This window comes from Equus caballus, chromosome 11 (assembly GCF_041296265.1).
Source record: "Equus caballus isolate H_3958 breed thoroughbred chromosome 11, TB-T2T, whole genome shotgun sequence".
Classification (NCBI taxonomy): Eukaryota; Metazoa; Chordata; class Mammalia; order Perissodactyla; family Equidae; genus Equus; species Equus caballus.
In genome coordinates, this window is record NC_091694.1 from 19,251,567 (window position 1) to 19,277,704 (window position 26,138).

General features: G+C 51.3%; 1 protein-coding gene and 3 long non-coding RNA genes across 9 annotated transcripts; 2 read left to right on the forward strand and 2 right to left on the reverse strand.

The window, feature by feature from the left end:
* Nucleotides 1-448: 448 nt before the first annotated feature.
* Nucleotides 449-10,063, reverse strand: RUNDC3A (RUN domain containing 3A). 6 transcript variants are annotated; one of them, XM_023652420.2, is made up of 11 exons: nucleotides 9,692-10,063; nucleotides 5,818-5,933; nucleotides 5,286-5,434; nucleotides 5,022-5,107; nucleotides 3,989-4,078; nucleotides 3,806-3,886; nucleotides 3,471-3,636; nucleotides 3,214-3,371; nucleotides 2,280-2,417; nucleotides 2,090-2,196; nucleotides 449-1,055 (listed from the first exon to the last, which is right to left on the reverse strand). In XM_023652420.2, exons 1-11 carry the CDS (start codon nucleotides 9,796-9,798, stop codon nucleotides 913-915), a joined length of 1,341 nt encoding a protein of 446 aa, XP_023508188.1. In that variant the 5' UTR covers nucleotides 9,799-10,063; the 3' UTR covers nucleotides 449-912. The 6 variants fall into 6 exon arrangements, with proteins under 6 accessions (XP_023508188.1, XP_023508187.1, XP_023508185.1 ...); XM_023652419.2 differs by having other exon boundaries at nucleotides 449-1,661; nucleotides 5,286-5,419; nucleotides 9,692-10,052; XM_023652417.2 differs by having other exon boundaries at nucleotides 5,286-5,419; nucleotides 9,692-10,048.
* LOC138916130 (uncharacterized) lies at nucleotides 7,043-9,754 on the forward strand. The gene is made up of 5 exons (XR_011422889.1): nucleotides 7,043-7,140; nucleotides 7,492-7,560; nucleotides 8,533-8,657; nucleotides 9,160-9,277; nucleotides 9,629-9,754. It is a non-coding gene; the product is annotated as an uncharacterized lncRNA (long non-coding RNA).
* Nucleotides 10,064-10,140: 77 nt separating the features above from the next.
* LOC138916129 (uncharacterized) lies at nucleotides 10,141-17,509 on the forward strand. Its single transcript, XR_011422888.1, has 3 exons — nucleotides 10,141-11,351; nucleotides 15,234-15,361; nucleotides 16,774-17,509. It is a non-coding gene; the product is annotated as an uncharacterized lncRNA (long non-coding RNA).
* On the reverse strand, nucleotides 10,777-21,240 carry LOC138916131 (uncharacterized). The gene is made up of 3 exons (XR_011422890.1): nucleotides 20,803-21,240; nucleotides 11,319-11,447; nucleotides 10,777-10,878 (listed from the first exon to the last, which is right to left on the reverse strand). It is a non-coding gene; the product is annotated as an uncharacterized lncRNA (long non-coding RNA).
* Nucleotides 21,241-26,138: the final 4,898 nt, after the last annotated feature.

Consider the following 26,138-nt stretch of genomic DNA (forward strand, 5'->3'; position numbering starts at 1 on the left):
GAGGCCTCTCCCCAAGGGCACACTTGAGGGACAGCAGAGGGAGGGAGGGTTGCCTCACTGCTAGGCCTTGGCGTAACGGAGGGCTTTCCAACTTTATGCCAAAGCTGATTTGCCCAGGACGATGGAAGGAAAACAGGGCCCTGCCCAGGCTTGCCTCCATCCTGCCCCCAACATGTCCAGGGTCTTCTCTGCCTGAACTTAAGCAAGTTATTAAAGAGTATCAGGTGGAAGGGACACTTAGGTGTCTTGGTCCTGGGCAGACCTAATATTTAGGAGACTTCACGTAAAAGCTGCCCACTCCCTGGTTCTGATCCATTTGCCTCCCCCGGGTGCACACAGGTTCTGTCTGGTCCAGCATCACTTGGTTATGGTCCTGGCACTGGCTCCACCGCATTTTGCCAGCCTCAGGACAGGGCCCTGTCCCAGCCCCCCACAGACAAGGCTGCCCTCAGTCCTCTGGTTTTTATTTGCCTGGTCCCCTCAGAGCCCCAACCCTGGGGGCTGAGGAAGGAGTGACTCCAGGGGACACACGGGGACAGACAAGAGAGGCATGGGAGGTGAGGGTGCCAAGGCTGGGCCACCAGCTCCTGAGGACAGTGGGGGAGATGAGCGAAGGAGAGTCCAGTACAAAGCCAGTAGGTGTCAGGGTGACCAGAAGAGTGGAACAGGCTTCCCCATGTGCTCCCCGAGACCTCGGTGCCCTGCTTCCTGGACCAGGTGGCTTCCTTTTGCAGCCCCAGCCTCCTTGGGCAGGAAGCTACCATAGGAAGAAGCAACGGGGGTCTTTCCCAAGAGAACCCTGGCTGGGTGGGCAGCGTTCTCTGGAAGGGTGGCCTGGGTTGAGGGACTCTGAGGAAAGGCAACAGGTGTCTGTGCCCCAGCAGGTGGGGCTGGCACTGCCCACGCCGCTCCTCAACTGGGGCTCAGTGCCGGGCTGCCTTCGGGACTGTCGCTCACCAGGCACTCGTTGGATTTGAAGCTCGCCAGGGACTTGCAGCTGGGGATGGAGGCCAGGGAGCCGCAGAGGCCCAGCATGGAGGGCGTGGGGTCCTTCCCTGGGGAGAGAGGGCGGGTGAGGCCGGGCCAACCTGCCTGCATGTGTGTGAGTTGGGGGGGTGGTGCACAGGCGCAGGCAGGGAAGGGGCACCCTCAGGTCACCCCCAGGTGACTTTCCTCATTTCTGGAGCATTTGCCATTTTCAGTTTAACCTTGATAAGCATCTGCCCCTGCCATGCACGGTGCTGGGGACACTGTATTGTAATCGTCAGCTTATGTCTCTGTCTCCCCTGAGGTTCATCCTCTCTCTTTGTCCATTTATTAAACACACGGTGAGCACTTGTTCCGTTCCAGGAACTGGGGATACAGAGAACGGACGAGACACGGTCCCTGCCCTCACGGAGCTCACAGTCTGGTGGGGAGACAGACACACGGACAGTCACAAACACAGTGTGGTGGGGTTACACGTCCATAGCCTGCCTCGTCTCAAAGAAGATCTAGGGTCATCCAGGACTGGATTTTAGAAAGAAAAGACAGGAAGGCCAAGCACTGGGAAAACTAGGGTGGGAAGCCCCAGCGAAGCCAGGGGGAGGGCAACACAAAATGCATGCGGTGAAGTCCTGGACATTCGCTTGAAGGGAGCCTCTAATTTGGCTCTGAGCTTCCTGGCAGCCAAAGAAAAGGGGGAAACAAAGGTCAGGCGAGCGGTTAATAGAGTGCATGAGAAAAAAGCAAATTAGTTAGGCGAAGAACTCCCCGAGAATTCATGAGCCCTTCAAGGATGTCATGATACCAAAAAGCCATTAGCCCTCACCATATGCCACACCTGTGATTATTTTAATCAACATCCCCATCTGCAGATGAGAAGGGCTCAGCAAGGCCAAGTGATTGACCAAGCTCGCGTAACCAGAGGGGGTGCAGCTGGGATTCTCACAGGGTCTGCCCGACACCCCAAACCAAGCTCTTAATTGCTGTGCTAAGCTCTCTGAAGGGCTGAGACAATGAGGGGATTGGTCAGGGCCTGACTAGAGGCCCCAAGGCCTGGCCTCAGCCCTTCCTAGTGGGGTGCTGGGTGCTGGATTGGAGGGCTCACCGATAGGGCCCCAGGGCTCCTCATCCCGCTTGCCCTCTCCCAGGCGCTGGGAATCCGAGCTCAGACTGGCTTCAGCTGACAGCGGCTCCGTACTCATGAAACTGTGTCTGTGGCAGAGCAGAGAGCTGGTGTAGGGGTGGAGGTCCCCCCCAGTGCCCCTCTTCCCCTGCTGAGCCTAGCTTGGGCTTACCTCCGGTAAAGCTTGGGGTTGTTGGCACCCTCGGCCCCACTGAGCGTTCCCAGTGATGGCCATTGGTTGACCAGGGCCGTGGTGAGCTCCTTCGAACCATGGGCCAGGGGAGCGTGGTCACCGGGGATCAGACCTGTCCTGGGATGGGGAGGGGGGGTCAGGCCTGGCTGGGAGAGGAAGCAGAAGTGGGGAAGAGGGGCACAGCAAGGGGTTGAGGGAGGAGTTAGGAATGAAACCTGAGTAGCAGAAATGGGGACAGAATGTGGAGGATCAGTGGGGCAGACCCTGGGAGTCAGTGGAGGGTACTGGGGGTCAGAGGGGTGACGGGTTGGTGCATTCATGTTGAGGGTTAGATGCAATAATGGGGTGTTGTAGGAGTCAGGGTGTTGGAGTCGGGGGAGAATATGCAGGAATCTTGCAGGGTAATGGGGTGTCTTGGGGGATCATGCTGGGAGGTCATAGGATGATGGAGTTTAGGGGGAGCTTTTGGAGGGATGGGTAGGGGTGAGGTCAGGGGTCATCATGAGTGATGACAGTCAGTGGGCCTATGTTGCAGATCAGAAGGATGTTGAACAGATGGAATAATGCACTCATGTTGAAGGTCATTGAGTAACATTACAGGTCTTTGCGAGTAATGTTGGGGTCTCTTGGATAATGTCCGATGGCCATTCTAGCTGATGTCGGGTGATTGAGGGTGAAGTGGGGAGCTGGTGGGGGGGTCACTGGATCTTAGCTGAGAATAATGTTAGAAGGTCACTGGGGCATATTGGGGTGGAAGTGACCCGATCAGTGGTTTGATGCTGGCGGCTGCTTGAGACGGATGCCAGTATCAGGAAAGGTGATGTTACAGTCAGTGGGGGCGATGGTGGGGGTCCCCTGGGGTGCTGTGGTCGGAGTGGCCGGGGTCAGGGGTCAGGGCGGCGGCGGCGCTCACAGCTGCTCCTGCAGCTCCAGGATCACGCCTTCCAGCTCCCGCTTCTCGCGCTGGTTCTGCGCCGCCGCCTCCTCCAGCTGCAGCTGCAGCCGCCGGTTCTCCGCCTCCAGGTCCTTCAGTTGCGACTCGCGCAGACGCACCAGCTCCTCCAGGTAGCCCTGCGGGGCGCCGGCTCAGCCCGGGCGGCGGGAGGAGGTGGCCCGGCGGCCGCCCCACCCCGCGCCCGCGCCCCGCCACCCTCGCCGCGCACCGCGCACCTTCTGCGCGTAGACGATACGGAACTTCTGTTCCATCTTGTGCCACTTGCTGTACCAGCTGTCCTCGTCGGTGACGAGCGGCAGGTACGGGTGCTCAGGAGAGTTGTCCTCGCTTGTGCTGCTCTCGGCGCTGTGCCGCTCCTCTTCGTCCGTCAGGTAGTCGTAGCTGGGGGAGAGAGAGCAGTGGGCACCGCCGGGCCTGCCCCCCGGCGGGCCCCACACCAACCCCCTTGGGCAGGGGGACCAGGAGGCCCGGCCAGCCTGCCTCCCTCCCGCCATCCCCGCCCCACAGGGCGGTGGTCTGTCCGCACCCACCGCAACAATGGGCTGCTCACCTCTGGGTGAACTTTAGGTAGGGCGTGTAGTCGATGACCACGGGGGTCTTCCCGTCCAGCACTTCGCCCTTTAGGCAGAAGCTGGCGGCAGAGGAACCACAGGGTTAAGGCCGGTCTAAGAGTTGTGGACATTAGCGGAGAAACAGCCCTCCCCGCACCGCGCCACCACCACCCAGATGTCACCTGAAGTCTATGGCGCTCAGTCCGATCAGCATCCCTGTGAGGACCGTGGCTTCCTCCCGCAGCATGATGGCTCCCGAGTCGTAGAAACGCCTGTGGGGAGCGGGCGACCGATGGTACAGCCTCTTCCCAGGGAGCCCCCACGAGCCAGGACCTCTCTGGTTGGCTTACAACAAACCTTTCCTAGAGGGAGGAGGGAACTCTTTCCTGGTCACCCCTCAGCTGTGGAGCTTGTCTCCCCCACAGACTGGGGCCCAGTGGGGACCCCGCCTGTATCCCCCACCTATTAGAACACATGCCCCTGAGAACAGACTCTTTTCCATCCTCTGAACTACCCCTGCCTGCCAAGTACTGGGTCACCCAGATCCTTAAAATCAGGAAACGAGTTCTAATCATTAGTGCTTGGCATACAGTAGGTGCTCAAAAATATGGTGATGTGAACTCTGCAATGTGAGGACAGACTAGAGATGGGATGCAGGAGAACATCAGGTGGGTGTGACCCCTGGTGGGGGAGGCACAGTGTACTTAGCTTCAAACACGCCGTCCCCCTCTGGCACGTCCTGTCTGTGACCTGCTGCCAGGACCCAATCTGTCTGCAAACCCTGAGTACAGGGACTGAAGCTCTGCATGCTAAGACTCTAGTCGTGGGTAGCAAGTGCAGACTGCCACCATTGTTGGGGGAGGAGTTAGGGCAGTGTGTTGTAGGTCATGGAACAAGGCCAACAAGAAAAACGATACATAGTTGAGGCTTGTCCAGAGGTGTGTCTAAGGGTAGAATTGTGTATGAGACCAGTGCTGGGGAGTGACGGGGGATAATGACTTTGACTTGGAAGAGATAGTTGTGGTGCTAAAGGTATGTTCCAGGACTGCAGGTCAGGCTGACTGGTGGACAGTCTGGGGAGGGAAACTAGCCGTGCATGCTGGGAGTTGTAGTCCAGGTACTGAAGGTTGCTAGGGGAACCTAAGGATGAAGTGTGTTTAGGCAATGAACATTCTCACTGGGACCTGTGGTCCAAGCTAATTGAGAGGGTCTGACCTGGTGGTCCGGGTGTCCCGCAGGGCTGTGGTGATGTATTCCGACATGCGCTTCTCCATCAGTGCCACCCGGATCCATGCCCGGCCCTGGAAAGTACACTCACTTTTACTTGCTGCCTTGAAGGGACCCATGTGTGCACCATTGGGTCTGGACCTCCCGCGGCCTTTCTCCCCAGTGCCTGTGAGCAGGGGTGAGGACCAAGGAGCATGCAGTATCCAGAGCAGGGAGCAGCTGCCCTGGCCCTGCCCGTTGCAGGCCCCTCACCTTGGCTCGGGCTGTGCTGATGTTCTCCATGTTCTCGATGCTGCTCACGCAGTTGTTGGGCACTTTGCTGCAGGCCAGCCGGATATAGTCCCAGAAGCCCCGCTGCCCGTCTGAGCTGAACCAGCTCACCGGACCTGCTGGGGCACAGGCTGAGCCAGGGCAGGGAGGGGGCTCAGCAAGACCAGGGAGTTTGGAGAGGGTCCGTGTAACGGGGCACACACACGCGTAAGTATATGCAGCCATGCATGCACACAGTGCCTACCCCGAATGCGTGTACACACACATGTATGTACCCAAAGGGCACGCCAGCATGTAACTGCACGACCATTGATAGGGCTTGTGGCCACCCACTATGTTATACTCAGAAGATCTCCTCCCCCTTCCCATCTCTGTGTGTCAGCTTCTGTGCATGGCCCAGAACTGAGGCCAGAGTCAATGACGGGATTCAGAACCCCATCAGAGAGGGGTGGCTGGAAGCTAAAGGCTGGGAGTTGGTGGAGCTGGGCCCTAGGGGACAGGAACCTGGGCCCACCTTTGAAACGGTGGCTGAGGATCTGCTCTAAGATGGCTGCAAAATTTACAAACTCCTCAGATGAGTCGTCGATGGGCTCTGCTGTGTACTTCTCCAGCAGTGTTTTCACCGAGAACCTGGGGGTGGGGAGGGAAAAGGGGCAGTAGGGTGTCAGGTGAGAAGCCAGGGTGATGGTGGGAGAGGAAGGCATCAGTCAAAGAAAGGGAGCGAAGGGCAGAGAGGAGGTCATGACGAGCACGATGTGGTGGGGAGGCAGAAGGAGAGAGGGTGGGAGACAGGTGAGAACGTAGTGACCGTGGAGGTGCTGTGACACGGGAGTGATAGGGTGGCAGGTGGGAGACTGATTGACAAAGTGGGTGACAGGAGAAGTGATAGCCAGAGAAAAGAAGCTTCAGGAACAAGGTATGAGAGGGGATAAAACAATAGGTAGAAAGATGAAGCACTTAGAGCTGGGGGCTGTCCCAGAGCCCCTTCCTCTTTGCCCACCCTTCCAAGTTGCATTCTCTGTGTGTGTGGGTTGGGGGTCAGGAAGGAGTTAGAAGCCAGTTTATGCCCCTGTCCTGAGCTGTCTTCTGTTCTTGCTGGAACAACTTTCAGTCCCTTCTGGGGGGGGGGGGGTCACCCGTGCCAGGGCATGTGAATTGGCACCGAGCACATGGAACGTGGGCATGCATGGGTGGCCAGGTGGGCTCTCAGCACCCGGATGCCCCCTTCCCCCTTTCCCTTCCTAGCTTGGCTACCCACACACCAGCTGCCCAGAACCAGGCACTGCGGAGCTGGGCGGGGGAGGCGCAGGGTGTGGGGCTGACACACACACTGGGTGGGAGGGGGCATTGGCAGCAGATCTCTGGGAGGGGGCTTGGAGCCCAGACACCTGGCTTCTCAGAAAGGAAGGCAGCCGAGGGAAGCCAATGGGGCTGAGACGAGCCCAGCAGCTCCCGTCCCTCTCTCTAGTCCTGCTGGAAGCCTGGCTCCCTCTGCAGTCCCTACCCTTGCAATCTCCACCTGCCATTGCTGCAGTGGGGTGAGGCAGGGGTGAGGACACAGCTCCCAACATCCCATTATTGCCCTATTGTCAGCAGGGGTGGGGTGTCTAGGGATGGGGACTACTTGGAACTGTCCCTTTTTCCCTAAGTTTATCAAGCCCTGTAATGTGCTGAGCACACTACTTTGCGTGCATCATCTATTGCATCTTACAATAGCCCTGGGAGGTAGGTCCTCTTATTGTCACCATCATCCCCATCTTACAGGTAAGGTAACTGAGGGTCCAAGAGTCATTGACTGATCTCTTCAGAGTCACACAGCTTGTGAGGAGTCAAGTAGGTATGTCTGACTCCAAAGTTCTTGCTTTTTCTGCTACATCTAGTGGCCTCCTGGTGGCTGTCACGATTACCAAGGCCCCGAGCAGCCTCTGCCTCCTCTGTCCTCTGTCCTCCACTCTGCAGGCTCCAGCCCTCCAGCACTGGCCTCTGAGGCTCTCAGGCCAGGGGCACAGCTGAGCCCCTGGAGCTCCCTCCCTTCCCTTTGGGCTTAGAGTTGGTCTGGGCTGAGATCAGAGCCAGGTCAGCACTGGGGTTGCCCTGGGAGGAGGAAGCCTGGTGGACTCAAATCCTGCTTCCTTGTGGCGCCCGCTTGGCCTTGGACATATTTAATCTCTCTGAGGCCCATTTCCAGGTGCAAACAGGAATACTAGTACCTGCCTCATTAAATTTTGGTCCAGAACCCAGGAAGGACTGAGAGAAGGTGAGTGTGTATGGGCCACCAGGCAGCGGTGCTGAGGGGCTGGGCATTAATGGGAAGGTCGGCCCTGCCAGAAGGAGCCTGTGTTTAGGGCATCATCTGGGCTTCATTAAGAAGCCTGCCCGCTACCCCCATGATTTCTTCTGGTCATCTGGGTCAGACCTCAGTGGGGGCCTGGGGCTGGTTTCAGGATGGCCGCCATCTGCCATCAGTCCTCAGGGATGCTACAGAGCTGGTCATCGCCCCCGGGAGCCCCATGGCGTGCTCCCTGTTAGGAGGTACACTGGCTGCTGCAGGTTACCATGGAGACAGGGAGGCCAGGGCCCAGGGGAGCCCTCAGCCTGCTAAAGGAAAGTGTTCTGGGAGCTGAAGGCAAACCACGTGACAGTGATGAGGCGCAGGGGCCCGAGGGGCTTCAAAGCTCTCGTCACGCCCCCATCACCCGCTAAAGCTCTATCCTCGAACCCCAGTTCTAAGCCCACCTCCAACCCACCAGAAACTCTGTTCTCCAGCCTAGGCCAAGGGGGGATCGCCCCTTCCCCACACACTCAAGAGGCCCAGCTGTCCTGGCAGGCAGGAGAAAGAAGAGGAACCCAGGAGGTCAAGAGAGAGGAGAAGGACAGGAAGGGTGTCATCAGGACGGGGCCATTTTCATGTGTCGGGCACTGGACTAGGCTCCTACATGGATTATGTCATTACCATTCCTGGTGTGGCTGTTACATACCCCATCTACAATGGGGATGATGAGGCACCCAAGGCCCAGAGTGGTTAGGAGACTTCCCCAAGGCTGCACAGCTAATAACTGATGAAGTAATAGCTTGAACCTACGACTATCTGACCCCAAAGGCAGAAATCTTTGTTTTACACCACACTAGCAGGGTTGGGGGGTGAGGATGGAGTTTGGGCTGGGCCATTGCTGCATTCATTTCTTCTATAACATTCCAGGCTTTTTTTTTTTCTTTTTTCTTTTTACAGAGATTCGATGTGCACAGCACTGTGGTGGGCACTCAGATCATAATGGTGTGAGACAGACACACTATGGTTGGGAGTGCGCCCAGGAACCTGGGAGGGGCTAGAGGAGCCAGGAGCCAGGGCGTCAGGTGGGCCCTGATTCCTGGGGGAAGCAGCAGGGCCAAGGCCTGTGTGCAGGCAGGTGGGACTGGCAGGGGAAGCCAGTCGAGCCCTGCACTGGGGACACCAGCCCTCAGAGGTGGCATGCAGGGCTGGGGAGGTTGCAGGTGGAGAAGGCAGCTGGCATGGGGATCCCAGAGGGAGAGATGAGTGCAGGTGGGGGCTGAGGGAGAATGAGCAACGGGCCATTCCTGGCTTCGGGGCGGGGCAGGGAGGGTGAGTCACTGCAGGACTGAAGTGGGAAAGTTCACTTCCTGGGCCCCAAGAAAGCAGGTGAATCCTCCCAACACTGCGACAGCCCCACCCTCAGGGACCGATGGCCCTGTCCTCCCAATCTCCTCCCCTTGAGTCCAGGAGACCCAGGCTTCTGCGGTCAAGTCCTCAGTCCTTCCCACGCGGGGTCAGCGCCCCTCATCCTTCACTGGATGGATTCAGGGGCTTTGCCCACATGCCCAGTTGACCCTGCCACAGGCTGCGGCTGCCCAGAGATGGAGGAGGACACCATCCCTGCGCCAGGATTTGAGCATTGGAAAATCTCCCAGGAAAGCCCCACCTCAGAGAGGCCAGGCTGACAGGAGTGGGAGTGAGGGTATGCTTTGGAGGGCGTTCATTCCCCTCCTTCATCAGTTCTCCTCTGCCCGCCCTCCTCTGCCCACCCTGCCCCCAGCAAGGGAGCCAGCCGTCTCCACCCCCTCCCCCTCAGGCCCAATGTCACTTCCTGGTTCTCACAGGAAGCTGCAGTGCCAATTAAACACCCCTCACCCCCCAGGCCCCAGGCTGGGCATAGGCCTGGCTTGGCCTAGAAGGATAGGGACGAAATCTCCAAACTCTCTCCCGGTCTGGGCCTGAGAGGGACAGTGGATGCGCTCCTCTTAACCCTGTGCTTCCTCCCTTTTCTCCGCGGCTGCCGGGCATCCTCCCGCCGGCACGCTCAGTCCAGGTTTCCGCAACCCTGCCTGACGCCTCTCCGACCACCCCGCCCCCGCCCGCCAGCGGAGCCCACCTGCACACGGTGATCAGGTTCCGACGCTCCACAGCCACATTGCGGGAAGACGCTTTCTTGGAGGACAGCCCCAGAGCCATGGTGGTCTGGACAAAGCTCGCTTCCATCCAGATGCGCGGCCACTGCTGCCGCCGCCAGCTGCCCCCGACCCCGACCGGCGCTCCGGCCCCCGCGCCGGATCACGGCTGAGCCCTCTGACCGCCGGGGCCCCTGGATCCCTCCACGGCCATCCCCCTGCCGCTGCACCCGATGCCCGGCCCCCTGGCTCCCTCCCCCGGCTGCGATTCCGGAGCAAAACAAGGCCGGGGAGGGAGCTCTCCAAGGTGCTGAGCCGGGGCCCGTCACCCCCCCTCCCCCAGTCGCCCGCCCCCCTCGACCGGTGACGTCAGGGCCCTCGGGCCCCGCCCCCCTGCAGGCCGGGGACCAATCCGCAGAGGGTGCAGGATTTTAGGGGGATGGGGAGAGGGCCGAGGCCCCAGGGAGGGCAGAGGGGGTCCCTGGAAGAGGCATCGATTGGAAGGAGGAAGAGGGGGCGTCTGGTCTGTCCACCCCACACTCAAGGCCCGGAGCCCTCGCCTCGCGTCTCTGATCTCCGACGCCTCTCCTCCCTTGTTTCTGACCTGTGATCCATGGTGTCTCTCCGATTTCTCCCGCGCTGCTTGGGGAATGGAGGTCCTCACCTCCTGTGCCCTCATCCCAGCTCCCCTACCCTAACCCATTTTGTATCGGTCTTGCCAGCGAGGCCAAGGCCAGGTCTGCGTTCAGAAAGCGCAGGTGGCTCTACGCTGCTGACCCAGGAGGCCAAGGAGCAGTCGGAGACACTGCGTATTTGTCTGCACTCCGGGCTTGATTTGTCTGCACCAGCCGGCGGAGTCAACGGCGCCTCGGGTGGGGGATGGGAAACCAGAACAAGCCTTAGAAGCTCGGCGCCTGGAACCACTCAGGACAGTGAATGGAGAGTAGACTGGCAGCTAAGGGCCTGGGCGCTGTGGAAGTTCCCAGCGGTAGAGCTGGTGCCCATGAAACTGGAGGGGATGGAGCCAAGGCACTGCTTCCCCGCCCCCCCTCTCCGCCCCCCCTCCAGTCCTACCTCACATCAGCCCAGGGGCAGCTGGCCTGAGGGTTAACCCCTTGGCTGCCAGCATTGTTACATGGTGCCATCAACCCTCTGCAATCCCAGCAGGGCCCTGCAAAGTTGGTTGCATCTTTTACAGGAAGGTGGGGGAAATGGAGGCACAGTCTGTCTTCCCTGCTGCCCATCCGTAGCAACCCTCAGCCAATAACTGATGGGGATTGGGGGATAAATATCCCAGCTCTCTCATCCCTCAGGTGGGGTGGTCCTGAGTCTCACATTATTCCTCGCTCCCTGAGTTCCCCAGCAGGATTAAGTTCCAGTTGTCCACCCTCCTAGCTTGCTTGATAGCACATCCTTTATTGGCCTCCTCTTCTTCCCTGTGTCACTTTCCCATTTGCTTGCTGGTGATTCCCAGCATCATTTCTCAAGTAAATACTTGCCTTTGAATCCTTGACTCAGGTTCTACTTCTAGGGGGAACCCCCAAAAATACGGTTAGTATCTGAAGTGGTCGTAGGAAGCAGATCCCCAGGAATTGGAATTGGATCACTTACCGTCCAGATGGCAATAAGGATTCCGTTGCTGAGGTACGTGGGGTGCTAATACCCAGGGGAGTGCTACACCTTCATGCTCACTAACACTCTCACCATGGTGGATACAAGGATGCACCACCTGTGCAGATCCTAGTATTTGAGATGTAAGAGAGAAACAGCAATTATAAGGATTGAGGAGTCGGTCCGTTGTTGTTAAACGCCATCAAAGTGCTAAAAGAAGAAAATGACAGACTCACATCAGCCAACTCTCAACTCAAGGCAAAAGCCAGGAGGCCTCTATGGCAGCTCTCACCTGCAGTCTGCGCAGGGCAGACTATGCTGAAAATCAATTCCATAATCTGACTGTGAGAGTAGCAGGATTATATATTTAAAGCCCAGCAAGTGAGGGCCCTGATAGGGAAGGAGTAGGACCCTGAGACCTGGTATGGGAACATCTGTTCTGGAACCCCCAGATCTTCCTGAACCCTTTGGGCCAGCAGAAGTGACCTCTCCCCCTTGGTGGAAGAGAGCAGATTCTCCTTGCCTGGAGAACATGTGAAGTCCTCGCCTGAGGCAGACGCCTCCCAAGATGGTACTTGCCCTCTTCGAGATCTGACCTTGACCCCCTCCATGATTCTAGACTAATAATTGTGGTTGTCTCATCCTGGACCACGTGGGGAAGTAGTACCCCAGCTACGGAAAGAAAGGGATCGTTGACCAAGAGAGCTCCAGGACCCTGCTAACATGTACCAGCAGATATTGGGAGAACACGCTGGGGAACAGATCTCGAGATGCTGGACAGGGGTCAGGGAGTGGACTACAAGGCTGGTCAATGGCTGGGGTACTCTGCCATGGCTAAGGACTTAACATTTTAAAGGCTTGGCGAGGACATCTGAAGGCTGTTGCAGTATGCTACTGGGATGGCTCTTCAAAGTTCAGGAAAAACTGCATTACAGCAAATGGGGTGGAGATGCTGGGACTTCCTTGGCAGAGTACTGGGGAACGGGTCAAAGATCTCAGAGGGGTGGGCTCACCAGGATGAAATTATTCTTATACAAGACCAGAGAACCCTCTAGCCTACTGTGTTCCTCCTGAGGGCCCAGAGATACTTCCTTCAGTAAAGTGATAAGAAATGTGCTTGCTGTTCGAGGGCCACTGGCATCATCTGCAGCTCAGTAGCGGCCATCTTCTGCAGGACAGAGTTGATAGTAGTGGAAGTTGCTGTGGAGCTGGGCTTCCTAGAATTGATGGGCACAACAGGAGCCCAGAACAGAGGCTGAGTGATGACACTTAGTCATCAGAGTCAAGATGGACATAATTACCAGAATGGGCAGAAAGACCAAGATAGCAAACTGGGATCTATGGTGATGGCCAATAGACCATGGTCTTCCCAGGTAGGTGGCCAGCCAATGATGGTATTTCTTGACTTAGATAGCCAAAAGGAGCAAGAATGAGTGAGCAGAAGACTGATGTCAGTCACCGTAAAGAAAAATCACGGTCCCTCACCTGTTTCCGGACATAAACCATTTTCCAGCTGCAGAGCCCATCGACTGAAGGGGAGGCCAGTTCCCTTCAGGAAGCATCTTGCAATGCCACAGCAAGTTATATCACAGTAATTATCTCACTCCTCCCCCAAGGTACTTATAGCCGTTTATCCGAGCAATTGTACACTGGGAAAGGGGAATCCCCAGATCTTTTAAGGCTTTTAGATACAGGATCTAAGCTGACACTGATACTAGAGGACCAAAATGCCATCAAGGACATGTGTTAGAATGGGGCTACAGAGGCCAGGTGATAAAGGAGACCTGGGCAAGTCCATCCCACAGTGGGTCCAACAGGTTCACAGACTTGCTTGGTGGTGATTCCCTGGTCTCTGAATCCACAATTGGAATAGAGGTGCTCAACAGCCAGCAGAACCCTCGCATTGGTTTCCTCAACTGAGAGCCTTCAGAGTAAGAAAGGCCAAGTGGAAACTGCCCCCTGCCTCTGCCAGGACAGTAAATCAGAAGCAACACCCCATTCCAGGTGGGACGACAGCAAAAGTCACCCACAAAGGATGCAGGAGTCGTCCTCATTATATCGCCATTTAACTCATCAGTCTGGCCCTTGGAAAAGCCAGGGGACTCATCGTAGATGATGGAGAACGTAACCACGTGGTTCCGCCGGGCCAGGTGACGGGATAGCTTTCCTAGAACAGATCAGCACGCCCCTGACGTTTAGTGTGTGACTATTAATTTGGTGAAAGAAAAAGGATTAGAACCTTACGAAAGTACACTTCCACTTCCTCTCTCCCTGATTTTGGACATTGTTGTTACACATTTTATTTTAGTTGGCATTTCCATGCTTGTGAATGAGACCGAGCATTTTTTCACATGCTTATTGGTCATTTGGATTTTCTCTGCTGTGAAGTTCCTGTTCAAAGCATTTTGCTCATTTTCTCTTGGATTGTCTCTTAATTGCTTTGTAGTAGTTCTTTAGATATTCTAAATACGACTCTTTTGTCACCTATATGTACCAGAAATATCTTCTCACATTTTGTGGCTTGCCATTTAGTCCTCTTTATGGTGTCTTTTCATGAACAAGAATTCTTAATTTTAATATAAACAAAGGAATCAATTTTTTTTTTTTCTTTACGATAGATGCTTTTTGTCTCTTGTTTAAGAAATCTTCCCTATCTTGAAATTATGATGTATTTTCTTATCTGACCCTACAGGAGTTTTAGAGTGTGATTTTACCTGAAAGTCTCTAATTCACCTGGAGTGAATTTTGTTTATGGTGTGAGGTGGGGATCCAATCTCTTTTTGCTCCAGCACCATTTTTTTAAATTTTTATTTTTTTAAGATTTTACTTTTTCTTTTTCCTTTTTCTCCCCAAAGCCCCCTGGTACATAGTTGCATATTTTTAGTTGTGAGTCCTTCTAGCTGTGGCATATGGGATGCCGCCTCAGCATGGCTTGATGAGTGGTGCCATGTCTGAGCCCTGGATCCGAACCAGTGAAACCCCAGGCTGCCGAAGTGATTTAACCACTCTGCCATGGGGCCGGCCCCCATTAATTATTATTTTTTAAAGTCCTTTCCCCACGGTTTTGCAGTGACCTCTCTCTCAAAGCAGGTATCCATACACGTGTGGGTCTGCTCCCAGGCTCTGTGTTCTGCTCAGTGCTCTCTGTCTATCCTTGCACCAAATCATAATGTCTTAACTATGGAAACTTCACAGTTGGTCTTAAGATTTTTTTTCCTTTTTCCTCCCAAAGCCCTCTGGTACATTGTTGTGTATTTTTTAGTTGTGGGTCCTTCTAGTTGCGGCATGTGGGATGCCGCCTCAGCATGGCTTGGTGAGTGGTGCCAGGTCCGCGCCCAGGACTCGAACCGGCAAAACCCTGGGCCGCCGAAGCGGAGGGTGTGAACTTAACCACTCGGCCACGGGCCGGACCCCAAAGTAAGTCTTGATGACTGGTAGGGCAAGTCCTCCTATCTTATTCTTCTTCAAGAGTGTCTTGTTTTTTCTTGGCCCCTTGCACTTCCATAATAATTTCAGAATTAGCTTGACAAGCACAACGAAAGCAAACTCACCTTAGGATTTATATTGGAATTGTGATTGCACTGAATCTATAGTTTATTTGGATAGAATTGGCATCTTTATAATCCTGAGTCTTCCAATCTTTGGATAGAGTATAGCTCTCTTTTTATTTAGCTTGTCTTTAAAATTTGTGAAGAAAATTTTTATCATTTTCTCCAAAGAAGTCTTATATATATTTTGTTAGATTTATCCTATATTATTCATATGATTTGTGCTATTTTAAAAAGTCCCCTTTTTTTTTTTGGTGAGGAAGATTGGCCCTGAGCTAACATCTGCTGCCAATCCTCCCCTTTTTTGCTTGAGAAAGATTGTCCCTGAGCTAACATCGGTGCCAATCTTCCTCTATTTTGTATGTAGGATGCCTCCACAGCACAGCTTGATGAGCAGTGTGTAGGTCCGCACCCAGGATCCAAACTGGTGAACCCCTAGCCGCCAAAGCAGAGTGTGAGAACTTAACCACTATACCACCCGGCCGGCCCCAAAAGGTACCTTCTTAAAATTTTATTTTATAATCATTGCTGATATAAATAAGCAATTGACTTCTTTATTGTGTTAAAATATGCTAAAAGGGCACATAAAATTTGCCCTTTTAACCATTGTTAAGTGTACAATTCAGTGGCATTAATTACGTTCACAATGTTGTGCAACCATCACCACTATTTATTTTCAAAACATTTTCATGACCCTTTGTCATACTGCTATGAACATTTGTGTACAAGTATCTGTTTGGGTCCGTGTTTTCAATTCTTTTGAATTGCTGTATCATGTGGTAATTCCGTTTAACTTTTTGAGGAACAGCTAAACTGTTTCCACAGTGGCTGAACCATTTTATATTCCCACCAGTAACGTACGAGGGTTCCAATTTCTCCACAGCCTCACCAACACTTGCTATTTTCCATTTTCTGTAATAGCCATCCCACTAGGCATGAAGTGGCATCTCATTGTGGTTTTGATTTGCATTTCCCTAATGACTAATGGTGTTGAGTATTTTTTCATGTGTTTATTGGCCATTTGTACATCTTTGGAGAAATGTTTATTGGAGTCCTTTGACCATTTTTTAACTGGGTTGTTTGTATAATTAATTTTTAAGCTGGGGCCGGCCCCGTGGCTGAGTGGTTAAGTTCACGCACTCCGCTTTAGTGGCCCAGGGTTTTGCTGGTTTGGATCCTAAGTGCGGACCTAGCACCACTCATCAAGCCATGCTGAGGCGGTGTCCCACATAGCAGAGCCAGAAGGATCTACAACCAGAATATAGAACTATGTACTGGGGGGCTTTGGGGAGAAGAAGAAAAAAAAGGAAGATTGGCAACAGATGTTAGCTCAGGTGCCAATCTTTAAAGAAAAATTTTTTTAAGCTGATTCTACTAATTTATTAAACATTTCCATAAATCAAAATAATTTACTGGTAGCTTCTTTTGGATTTTCTTGCTGCACAATTAGATCATTTGCAAATAACAGGTTTGTTTCTTCCCCAAATAACAAGCATCCTTGTCCTGTTTCTGAGCTCAGAAGGAAAGATTGCAACATTAAGTGCGATGTTTGCCATAGGTTTTTTACAGTAGATATCCCTTATTGGGTTATAGAAGTTCCCTTCTATTCTTAGTTTGCTCAAACTGTTAGTCATTAATGGATGGCAAATATTTTCAAGTGCTTTTTCTGTTTTGGCATGAGTATATGGTTTTTATTCTTTATTCATGTTCATGTGGAGGATTACATTCGTTGATTTTTCTGTTATCAAACTCCCTTTCTGGGATAACCCAGTTTGGTCATGATGTATTATTTTTTTATATATATTATAGTTTCCATTTGTTAGTGTTTTATTTATGTAGGATCTTTGAATTTATGTGCATCAGTGAGATGGACCTGCTACTTTCCTTCTTTGTACTGTCCTTGCCAGGTTTTGGTGTTCAGATGATGCTGTGAGACGGGCTAAGAAGGGCCCCCTCTTGTTCTACAGCCTGGAATCCCTCGTGACTGTCCGGAAGGATTTCCTTCTGGAATATGTGATTGAATTGAATGACAATGCTGTCTGGCCATGGGAATTGCTTTGTGGGAATATCTTTAACTGCTGATTCAATTTCTTTTATAATTGTAGACTCTTCAGGTATGCTATTTATTCTTTTTTCATTCCTTTGTTTTTCTTTTGATTTTGTCAATTGGCTTCTCCATTTTCAAGAATTAACATTATTGAAGTAGAATCTACATACAGTAAATGTGCCAATGTTAATTGCACAGGCCGAGTTTTCACAAATGTATACACCTGCGATCAAGACAGGAAATATTTCCGTCACCAGAAGTGTTCCGTTGAGCCCCTTCCCAGTCAGTCCTCTGTCCTATCTCTACTCCCAGGCAACCATTTATCTACCTTCTGTCACTGTAGACTCATCTTTTTTCAAGTTTCATCCAGATGGAATCATATAGGAGGTACCGGCTTCTCTCACTCAACATAACATTTTGGAAATTCATTCCAGTTGTTACGAGGATTGTTAACTCATTACTTACTATTGCTGTGTAATATTCCATTGTATGGATGAACCACAGTTTATTTACCCATTCACTTGTTGATGAACATCAGGATTTGAAAATTCTTTTTACTCTTATGACTAAAGCTGCTATAAATGGTATTGTATAAATTTTTATGTAATCAAATGTTTTCATTTCTTGAGGGTAAATACCTAGAAGTGGAATTGCTGGATCATATGAGAAGTATGTGTTTAACTGTACAAGAAACTTCCAAAGCAATTGTACCATTTCACATCCCCATCATCAACGCGTGAGAGGTCCAGCTGCTTCACATACCCGCCAACATTCAGTATTCCTAGTCTCTTTAATTTAACCATTCCAATGGTTAAATTCCAGTGGTGGTACCTCACTGTGGTTCTTCTCTATTGAGGTGTAATCTGCATACAACAAAATGTTTAGATTTTAAACACATCATTCAGTAATTTAATAGGTACCTGCACTCATGTATCTCACACACCAATTAAGACACAGAACATTTCCGTCGCCACCAGGAAGTTCTCCTTTGCCTCTTCCCGGTTAATCCTCATCACCACCGGAAGCAACCACTGATCTGATTTCTAGAAGCACAGATTAGTTTTGCCTGTTCTAGAACTTTGTATAAGTGGAATCTTACAGTACTCCTTGGCACTGGCTTTTTTCATTCAGCATAGTGTTTTTGAGATCCACTGATGTTGTAGCACGTATAAGTAATTTTTAAATTTTTATTGAGAAGTATACTACAGTTTGTCTATTCATTCTCCTGTTGATAGCCATTTGAGCTGTTTCCAGTTTTTGGCTATTATGAAGAAAAATTCCATGACCATTCTCATTCACGGTTTTTGTAGACATATATTTCATTTCTCTTGGATAAATATCTAGGAGTAAATGAATCATAAGTATATGATTAACTTTTTAAGAAATTGCCAAACTATTTTCCAAAGTGGATGTACCATTTGTACAACGTGCAAATGTATAAGATTTCCAACGCTCCATCTCCTTTCCAACACTGGGTGTCGTCAATCTTTTTGCATTTTAGCCATTTAGCAGGTATGCAGTGGTATCTCGTTATGGACTTAATTTGCACGTCTCTGATGGCTAATGACGTTGAGCTTCTTAATAAGCTTATTAGCCATTTGTACATTTTCTTTTGTAAAATGTCTATTCAAGTCTTTTGCCAAATTTTTTCAGTTGTTCGTTGTCGTCGTTATTGAGTTGTGGGCATTCTTTGTACATTCTAGATACAAATCTTTTGTCAGATATACGTGTTGCAAACATTTTCTCCCAGACAGACCGTGACTTGCTGTAGGATCAAGGTGCTGGATTTTGTTGTTTCCCAAAATGCTGGACTTTGTTCTAACAGGAATTAGTTAACTTATTCGTGATAAACTTAATTCATTTGAGGCTTATTTTTAAGAGGTTAGGGGAGGTCTAAATTTGCCTTTAAGACTAAAATATCCCTACTATGAAAGTGTCACCTTTCTGGTATCTCTACTGAATGCCTGGTGTTCTCCCAAGGACTCCCCTCTCTAGCGCTCCAAACTGGACTAGATCCCAGCGTGTGTGAGCTCTGGGAATTCTGTAGTTCACAGCACACCACTGACTCCCTTGGATGGATGGAGTTTCGCCTTCATGTGCATCGCTCAGGATTCAACAACAGTCTCAAGGACACTCTCTGTATATTTCTGGAGCTCCTGACACAGCTCCCTTTTCTTTAGTATTCCACTTTGCAAATTCCAAGTATAACAGCCTCCCCAAATTCTGATCTCTTGTCTCAACCCACAAACCTACTGCTTTTGGACCCTGTCCCAGCCCCGTGGTCTAGAGAGGACCTCCAGGCAGGAGCTGGGCTGGTCAACTGGAGGGCTCACTTCGCTGCCCTTTGCTTAGAGACCGCAGCCCTGCACTGCCCGTCATCCAATGCCTAAAACAGTTAGTTCATACATTTTGTTCAGTTTCCCAGTTGTTTACAGCAAGACAGCAAGTCCAGTCCCTGTAACTCCATTAGAATGAGATAATATTCCCTTATTTCTTCTTGAGTTGATTTGTGAAGTCAAAATTTTCTAGGACTTCATCCATCTTACTGAAATTTTAAAATCCTTTGGCATAAAACAGGGGCCGGCCAGTGGTGCAGCAGTTAAGTTCGCATGTTCTGCTTCTTGGCATCCTGGGGTTCGCCGGTTAGGATCCCGAGTGGGGACATGGTACCGCTTGGCATGCCATGCTGTGGTAGGCGTCTCACATGTAAAGTGGAGGAAGATGGGCACGGATGTTAGCTCAGGGCCAGTTTTCCTCAGCAAAAAGAGGAGGATTGGCAGCAGTTAGCTCAGGGCTAATCTTCCTCAAAATAAATAAATAAATAAATAAAATCCTTTGGCATAAAACAAGTTTATCCACAATATCCTCTTATTTTTTTAATGTCCTTAAAATCTGTAGTGAATTTCACCTTTTCATTTCTCATATTTGCAGCAAATGATCTTTTTTCATGATAAATTAGACTACAGATTTTAAAATTTTATTAATCTTCCTTTTTTTGAGGAAGATTAGCCCTGAGCTAACATCTGCTGCCAATCCTCCTCTTTTTGCTGAGGAAGACTGGCCCTGAGCTAACATCCGTGCCCATCTTCCTCCACTTTATATGTGGGATGCCTACCACAGCATGGCGTGCCACACGGTGCCACATCCACACCAGGGATCCAAACCTGCGAACCCTGGGCCACTGAGAAGCAGAACATGCGAACTTAACTGCTGTGCCACCAGGCTGGCCCCTGTTAATCTTCTTAAAGAACTAACATTGTCTATATTGATTCTGTCTATTGATCTTTTTTTTTTAAAAAAAGATTTTATTTTTCCTTTTTCTCCTCAAAGCCCCCTGGTACACAGCTGTATATTGTTAGTTGTGGGTCCTTCTAGTTGTGGCATGTGGGACGCCACCTCAGCATGGCTTGATGAGCAGTGCCATGTCAGCGCCTAGGATTTGAACCGGCGAAACCCTGGGCTGCCGAAGCAGAGCATGCGAACTTAACTACTTGGCCACAGGGCTGGACCCAGCTATCTATCTTTTATCTTTTTATCTATTTATATTTTATCTTTTAAAGGAAAGCCCTTAGCTGTATCCCACAAATATTTTTTCATTCAGTTCAAAACATTTTATAATTTCCATTATTATTTCTTCTTTAACCTATGAGAACGAGTAGGACAGATAGACAGAGACATGTAGATATAGGTATATGAGCATCTCTCTCTTTCGCTCTCTCTCTCTCTCTCTATATACACATATATAACTATGGATAGATAGAAATCTATAAATCTATAAATATATTTATATATATACTAATATATCTACATATTTGTAAATATATTTATATAAATATATAAATGTATTTATAGATAAATATATATATTAGAGATAAAAAGATTGATTTACCGCTTTATTGCCAAGGAATTGGCTTATCAATTGTGGGGGCTGGTTATGCAAGTTCAAAGTCTGCAGGGAGGCGCTGGCACTGCCATCCGTAGGTAGACTTTCTTCTTCCTTGGGGAACCTTTGGTTTTGTTCTTAAGGCCATTCAACTCATTGGATGAGGACCAACCAGAGTATCGAGATCGTCTCCTTCGCTTAGAGTCAACAGATCGGAGATGTTCATCCCTTGTACAAAGTACCTTCACAGCAGTACCTAGATGAGTGTTTGATTGAATAACCAGGTGCTGAGGACTAGCTGAGTTGTCACAGAGAACTAACCATCACACCGCTCTACTGAAGTCTGTCTGGTGCCTCTGTCACAATTGCAAGCTCATGAGTTTGGGGGAGGAGACCACAGACTCCCATTCTCCTGCCGTGATGTCAAGTGTCTGCAGTCTCCACACAATTGGTGACTGATGACGCTGACCTTGCTCACTGGCTGAGGCAGCGTTTGTCAGGTTCCTCTCCTGTGAAGTCACTCCCTCCTCCGCTGCCATCCAAACTGCACTGTTCTGAAGGGAGTCACCGTGTGGGCACACCCTGACGGAGCGGGGGCCACGCTCCCCTCCCTGCGCGGGGAGTAGCGATATCCATTACTTGGAATTCTTCGGCATGGGAAATTTATCTCTTCTCCATTTATTAATTTATTCAATCATTTAAATATATCCATATGGACTCACGGATATTTATTTTATACTGTGAGTTATAATCCAAGACTACCTTATTTTGTTGCTCAAATTCTTCGAGATTTTTGTTTTTAAAATCAATTTTATTTTTCCTTTTTCTCCCCAAAGCCCCCCGGTACCTAGTTGTATATTTTAATTGTGGGTCCTTCTAGTTGTGGCATGTGGGACGCCACCTCAGCGTGGCCTGATGAGCGGTGCTAGGACTGCACCCAGGATTCAAAATGGGAAACCCGGGGCTGCCAAGTGGAGCTTGAGAACTTAACCACTCGGCCACGGGGCCGGCCCCTCTTCTAGATTTAACCATTGGAAACCGCATGCTATATGTTTTCCCAACTTCTTGCCTTTACCTTTCAGCATGCACATTCAACAAGCATTTATTGAGCACCTACTGTGTGCCACGCCCTGTGCTAATCATGCAGGACTGACATGTAGTTTGGTATGTAAGTGGCGGGACTGTAGAGGAAGAATGAAAGTCGAGCTTGGACAGAGCTACAGGGGTTGGAGACCAGCAAGGAGCTGCAGGTTCTTATTTGGGCTTCAGAAAGGTCATCAGTTACGGGGAAGCCAGTGGGCAACTCGTTGGCGATCGGCCAGATAAAGCAGAAGTTTTTGCAGTCCCCTGCAGGTTTCTGGCTTGAGCGATGGATGGACTGGGGTGTCATTGGCCGAGATGGGGCAACTTGGAAGAGGGCCAAGTTACAAGAGTGTGCAGAGTAGGAGAAGATAGTGCAGGAAAGATGAACTTGGGGGAGCACCAAAATGGAGGGAGGTGATAGGAAGAAGATGAGCCAGCCAAGTAGAGAAGGACCGTCAAAGAGATAGGAGGGGAACTGAGAGCAGACATTTCCAAGAAGGGAGAGGCTGCACGTGTCACATGCTACAGAGAAATCCAGCGGGGGAGCTGGGGAGTGTCATTACATTTGGCAACTAATAGGTTACTAGTGGAAAGAGAAGATAGGGGAGAAGCTGGGCTGTCTTGGGCAAGGGAGGGAAGGAGAGGTGAGGAAGAGGAGAGAGTGCTATTCACTGAGGAGTGGAGCTGCGAAGGGGAGGAGAGCAACAGCGCAATCGCAATCGCTATAGGGTCGGGGGAAGACTGTCGGGTTATTTCAGTGGGATAGGCTTGAGCTCAGATCCGGCTGTGGAGAAGCCAGTAGAGGAAGAGGGAGGTGGGGGAGACTAAGGGAGGAAGACCAGAAGTGATGTGTGCCTGTTGGGGTGGAGGCCACGTGCTCCAGAGAGGTAGGGAGGCCCACTGAACAGCCTGAGCCCCCTGGAGGACAGGTGGTGTCACTACACACCAATTTACAGGAGTAGGGGGGAGGAGAGACTGTTACTAAATTCTTCAAAGCCCAGGAGTCTTTACCGATGGAGAGAAATCCCCACTGCTACCTGAACTTGATTTCATGTCAGGTTTATTAACCTTCAGAATCTATTGAATAATTGATGTTACTTTAAAACACCAACATCTCCCTAATATTCACCCAAGTAAAAGTTAACACTTAGCAATTTGACAAATTCAATTTCTCCAAACATTTTAAACATGAATGACCAAAACAATGACAATAAAAATAGGTAACACTTAATGTTGCATTTACTATGTGCCAGGCACCGTCTTACACGCGTTACTTCGTTAATCCTCACAACCATCCCCAGAGGAAGGTACTATTATTATCACCAGGTTCCTCTTTTGCATTTTGAGACTGAAGCTCAGAGAGGTGAAGTAACTTGCCCAAAGTCACACAGGTGGTAAGTGTCAGGGTTGGGATCTGAACTCAGTCACCTGGGCCATGGAGACCCTACCACAATTACACCCTATAATGAAAACAGGGCTGAATTTTCTGAACAATTTAAACACCTTAAACAACCAGCAAAACGTACACAAATAAGTGTATTTCCAAATGGGTTATGTCTGGTTACCAGGCAAACTGAAGTTTCTTTGCAATGGTTATTTTCCAGTGATTTAAACTCTGTCTTTAAAGTACCAAATGAGGAGAGGGAACTTAGAGCCACCATGGAGAGGCATCTGTCACGTCTTTGCTCATCTTTTGCCTCCATTTTCTGTCCCTTGGGCACAAGGATGGCCACTTCTCCTGCAGAGGCCCGTCCATGGTGGGAAGCAGGTTCTGACCCTCTGGCCCTCCTGTCCGTGTTGCCCTGCTGCTGTTCACACCCGCCTTATTTCGGGTTCGCCCAATTATCCTTCTCCTTCTGATGCTCAAGTGCGCCTGCCCGATACCGCCCCCTGACATCTTTGAAAGTTTTCTCGCTACCCCAGGACAGGGAAGCCACTATTGTGTGGGAATCTTATTTCCTTTGAGTGGAGAACTTATTAGAGAGCAAAATCTGTGTGTTGGGCTACGTTTGGCCTGGGCCATGTCCTCCAGCAGAGTCCCGGATGTGAGAAGATGCGCCCATGGTGGTGTCGTGTGAGGTCTGGGGTCTGCTGGGCAGACGAGGCAGAAGGATGAGGGTGCCTCTGCAGTGCAGGTGCTGGCAGTCCTCGGCAGCTGCTCTCCAGGCCTTCCTGTCTGAGATGGAGAAGGGATGGCAGGATCCGCCTTGCTGCCGCTCATCCCTGCTAAAGCGCTCTGAGCACATCTGTTTACCTCTGCTGAATGGTGGGAGGGAATCCCCGCTCACCCCTGGGGTTTACCAGCCAAAATGAGCTGTGACTTGGTGCACAGCGGGCCCCCAATGGCTCTGGGCCGCTGCCTCTCTCTGCACAGTCCCAGAACTTCGGTGTCTACTCTCCCCCAGACTCGGAGCCCCCCAGGCCCCTCAGCCTGCATTCCAGGCTTCTGTCTCCCAGAGAACCTAGCGTGGTGACTGACACATGAGTAGGTGCAAAATAAATGTTGTGGACCTACTCCTTGGATGAATAAATGAACGAATTCCCCCATCTTCTCAAAGCTGAGGCTTAGGAAACCCCATTTCCCCCAGTTACCCAAAAAATAAACTGAGGCACAGACTGGAAACCCCTCCCCCATCCTCCTCTCCCAGCCCATATCAGACCCAGTATTTTTTCTTCAAGACAAGATGGGCTAATGTTGTCCCCTCCCAGGTCTCCCAGCTGACAGCGCTGGAGCCTGAGATAGGAGCCTGGGCGCTTCAGACCCGCTCCCTACTCCCCACCCTACTCCTCTGGCCAGGCGCCACTTAACCAGTGCAGGGGCCGGGCTAGGCTCTGGGTGCTGATTGGCTGCTCCAAGGTCTATTTGAAAAGAAACAAGGACCTGGAGGGAGGGAGAGCTTGGACCTGGGGCCTCCCGGCCCTCCTCCAGGCTCTGGAGGGACGTTTGAGTTAGTGAGCACATTTGAGCTATTGAGCTGTCTGCCGGAGTCTGGGTGGCCTCCTCCCACAGGGAGAGGAGGCACATGGGAGGAATAGAGGTTTCTGAGCTTTCCCCCAGGAGGTCTCCCCAGAGCTCAGCCTTCCTGCTGGGTTTGGGGGTGGGCAGCTCAAGGTCCCCTGATTGGGACAGTCACAAAGGAGAGAAGCTAGGGTCAGGGATTTGGGGACCTAAAGGCCTTGCTCCTCCCTTTCCCCATCAGCCAGGCCTTTGGGCATCTACCCCCACCTGCTGGGAGCATCAGACCTCAGGGTCTAGCATAGGGAGGGCTCCCTCAAGAGACCCCGTGCTGACTGGGGTTTTCTTCTAACAGTGGCAATAGCTACTATTTATCAGACTTCACTATGTGCCGCGGCTGTGCTGAGTGCTTCCTGTACAATATCTCATTCTGCCTGCACAACCGCTCTGGGAGGCTGGATGTTATGGATGAAGAATCTGAGCCTTTAAAGACATCTAGGAACTTACTCAAGGTCACACAGCCAGTAAGAGGCCAGACTCGGTTGGTATGACTCCAAAGCCACTGTCTTAACCCCTCCTCTCACCCCCAACACATACACACAGACACAGTGCGGGACACACCCATAGGCGGAGGCCCTGAGACAGACCCTGCCATCAGCTGTCAGGCAGAGGCCCCAGACATCTGGCTCAGCAGATAAGAGGGACGAAGAAGGGATGGAGCTGTTTCCCAAGGGAGGGGCTGTCCCTCAAGTCAGGCCTGACCCTTTTCTGGAGGAGCCAGAGAAGGGGCCCTCCTAGGCTGAGAGGGGAGGCCCAGACTGACAGGGAGACCCACCTGCCCTGAGGAGGGGTGGGTCAGCCACAGAGAGAGATCCCAGGGGATGCCTGTGAGAGACAAGGCAGAAGCAGGACAGAGGGACAACGGAAGCAGATCACCCCCGACTCCTTCCTCCCCCTCAGGTGCACCAGCTGCTGTCTTGAGGCACAGACGCTCTCACGAGGGAACACAGACCAAGTCCCACCAGGCTCCCTTAACCCCCACCCCTCCATCCTTCTGCGGCTCCCACCAGGGAGTGTGGTGCCCCAGTCCATTGTTACAGTTGAGGCTCGATGTGGACTCAGCTGCAGAGATACATATTTCATCAGCGCTTGGTTGTTTTTAAAGGAAGCCCACGGGAGAGGGTGGCTGGGGAGACCCCTCCTTAATGCTGGGCTTCCTCTCACACACTGCACATGGCCTGGGGCGGCCAGGGTGCACCCTTCTAAACACAGCACTCCCTTACCCTGGCTTATGGCGTCAGGG

What these genes read in the sequence shown, in the direction of transcription:
- RUNDC3A (XM_023652420.2), bottom strand. Translation starts at nt 9,798, where the DNA reads ATGGAAGCGAGCTTTGTCCAGACCACCATGGCTCTGGGGCTGTCCTCC. An exon ending in CCTCAGCCACCGTTTCAAAG is followed by an intron (nt 5,435 to 5,817) that starts GTGGGCCCAGGT and finishes GCCCTGGCTCAG; the next exon opens with CCTGTGCCCCAGCAGGTCCG. An exon ending in AACCCCAAGCTTTACCGGAG is followed by an intron (nt 2,197 to 2,279) that starts GTAAGCCCAAGC and finishes GCTCTGCCACAG; the next exon opens with ACACAGTTTCATGAGTACGG.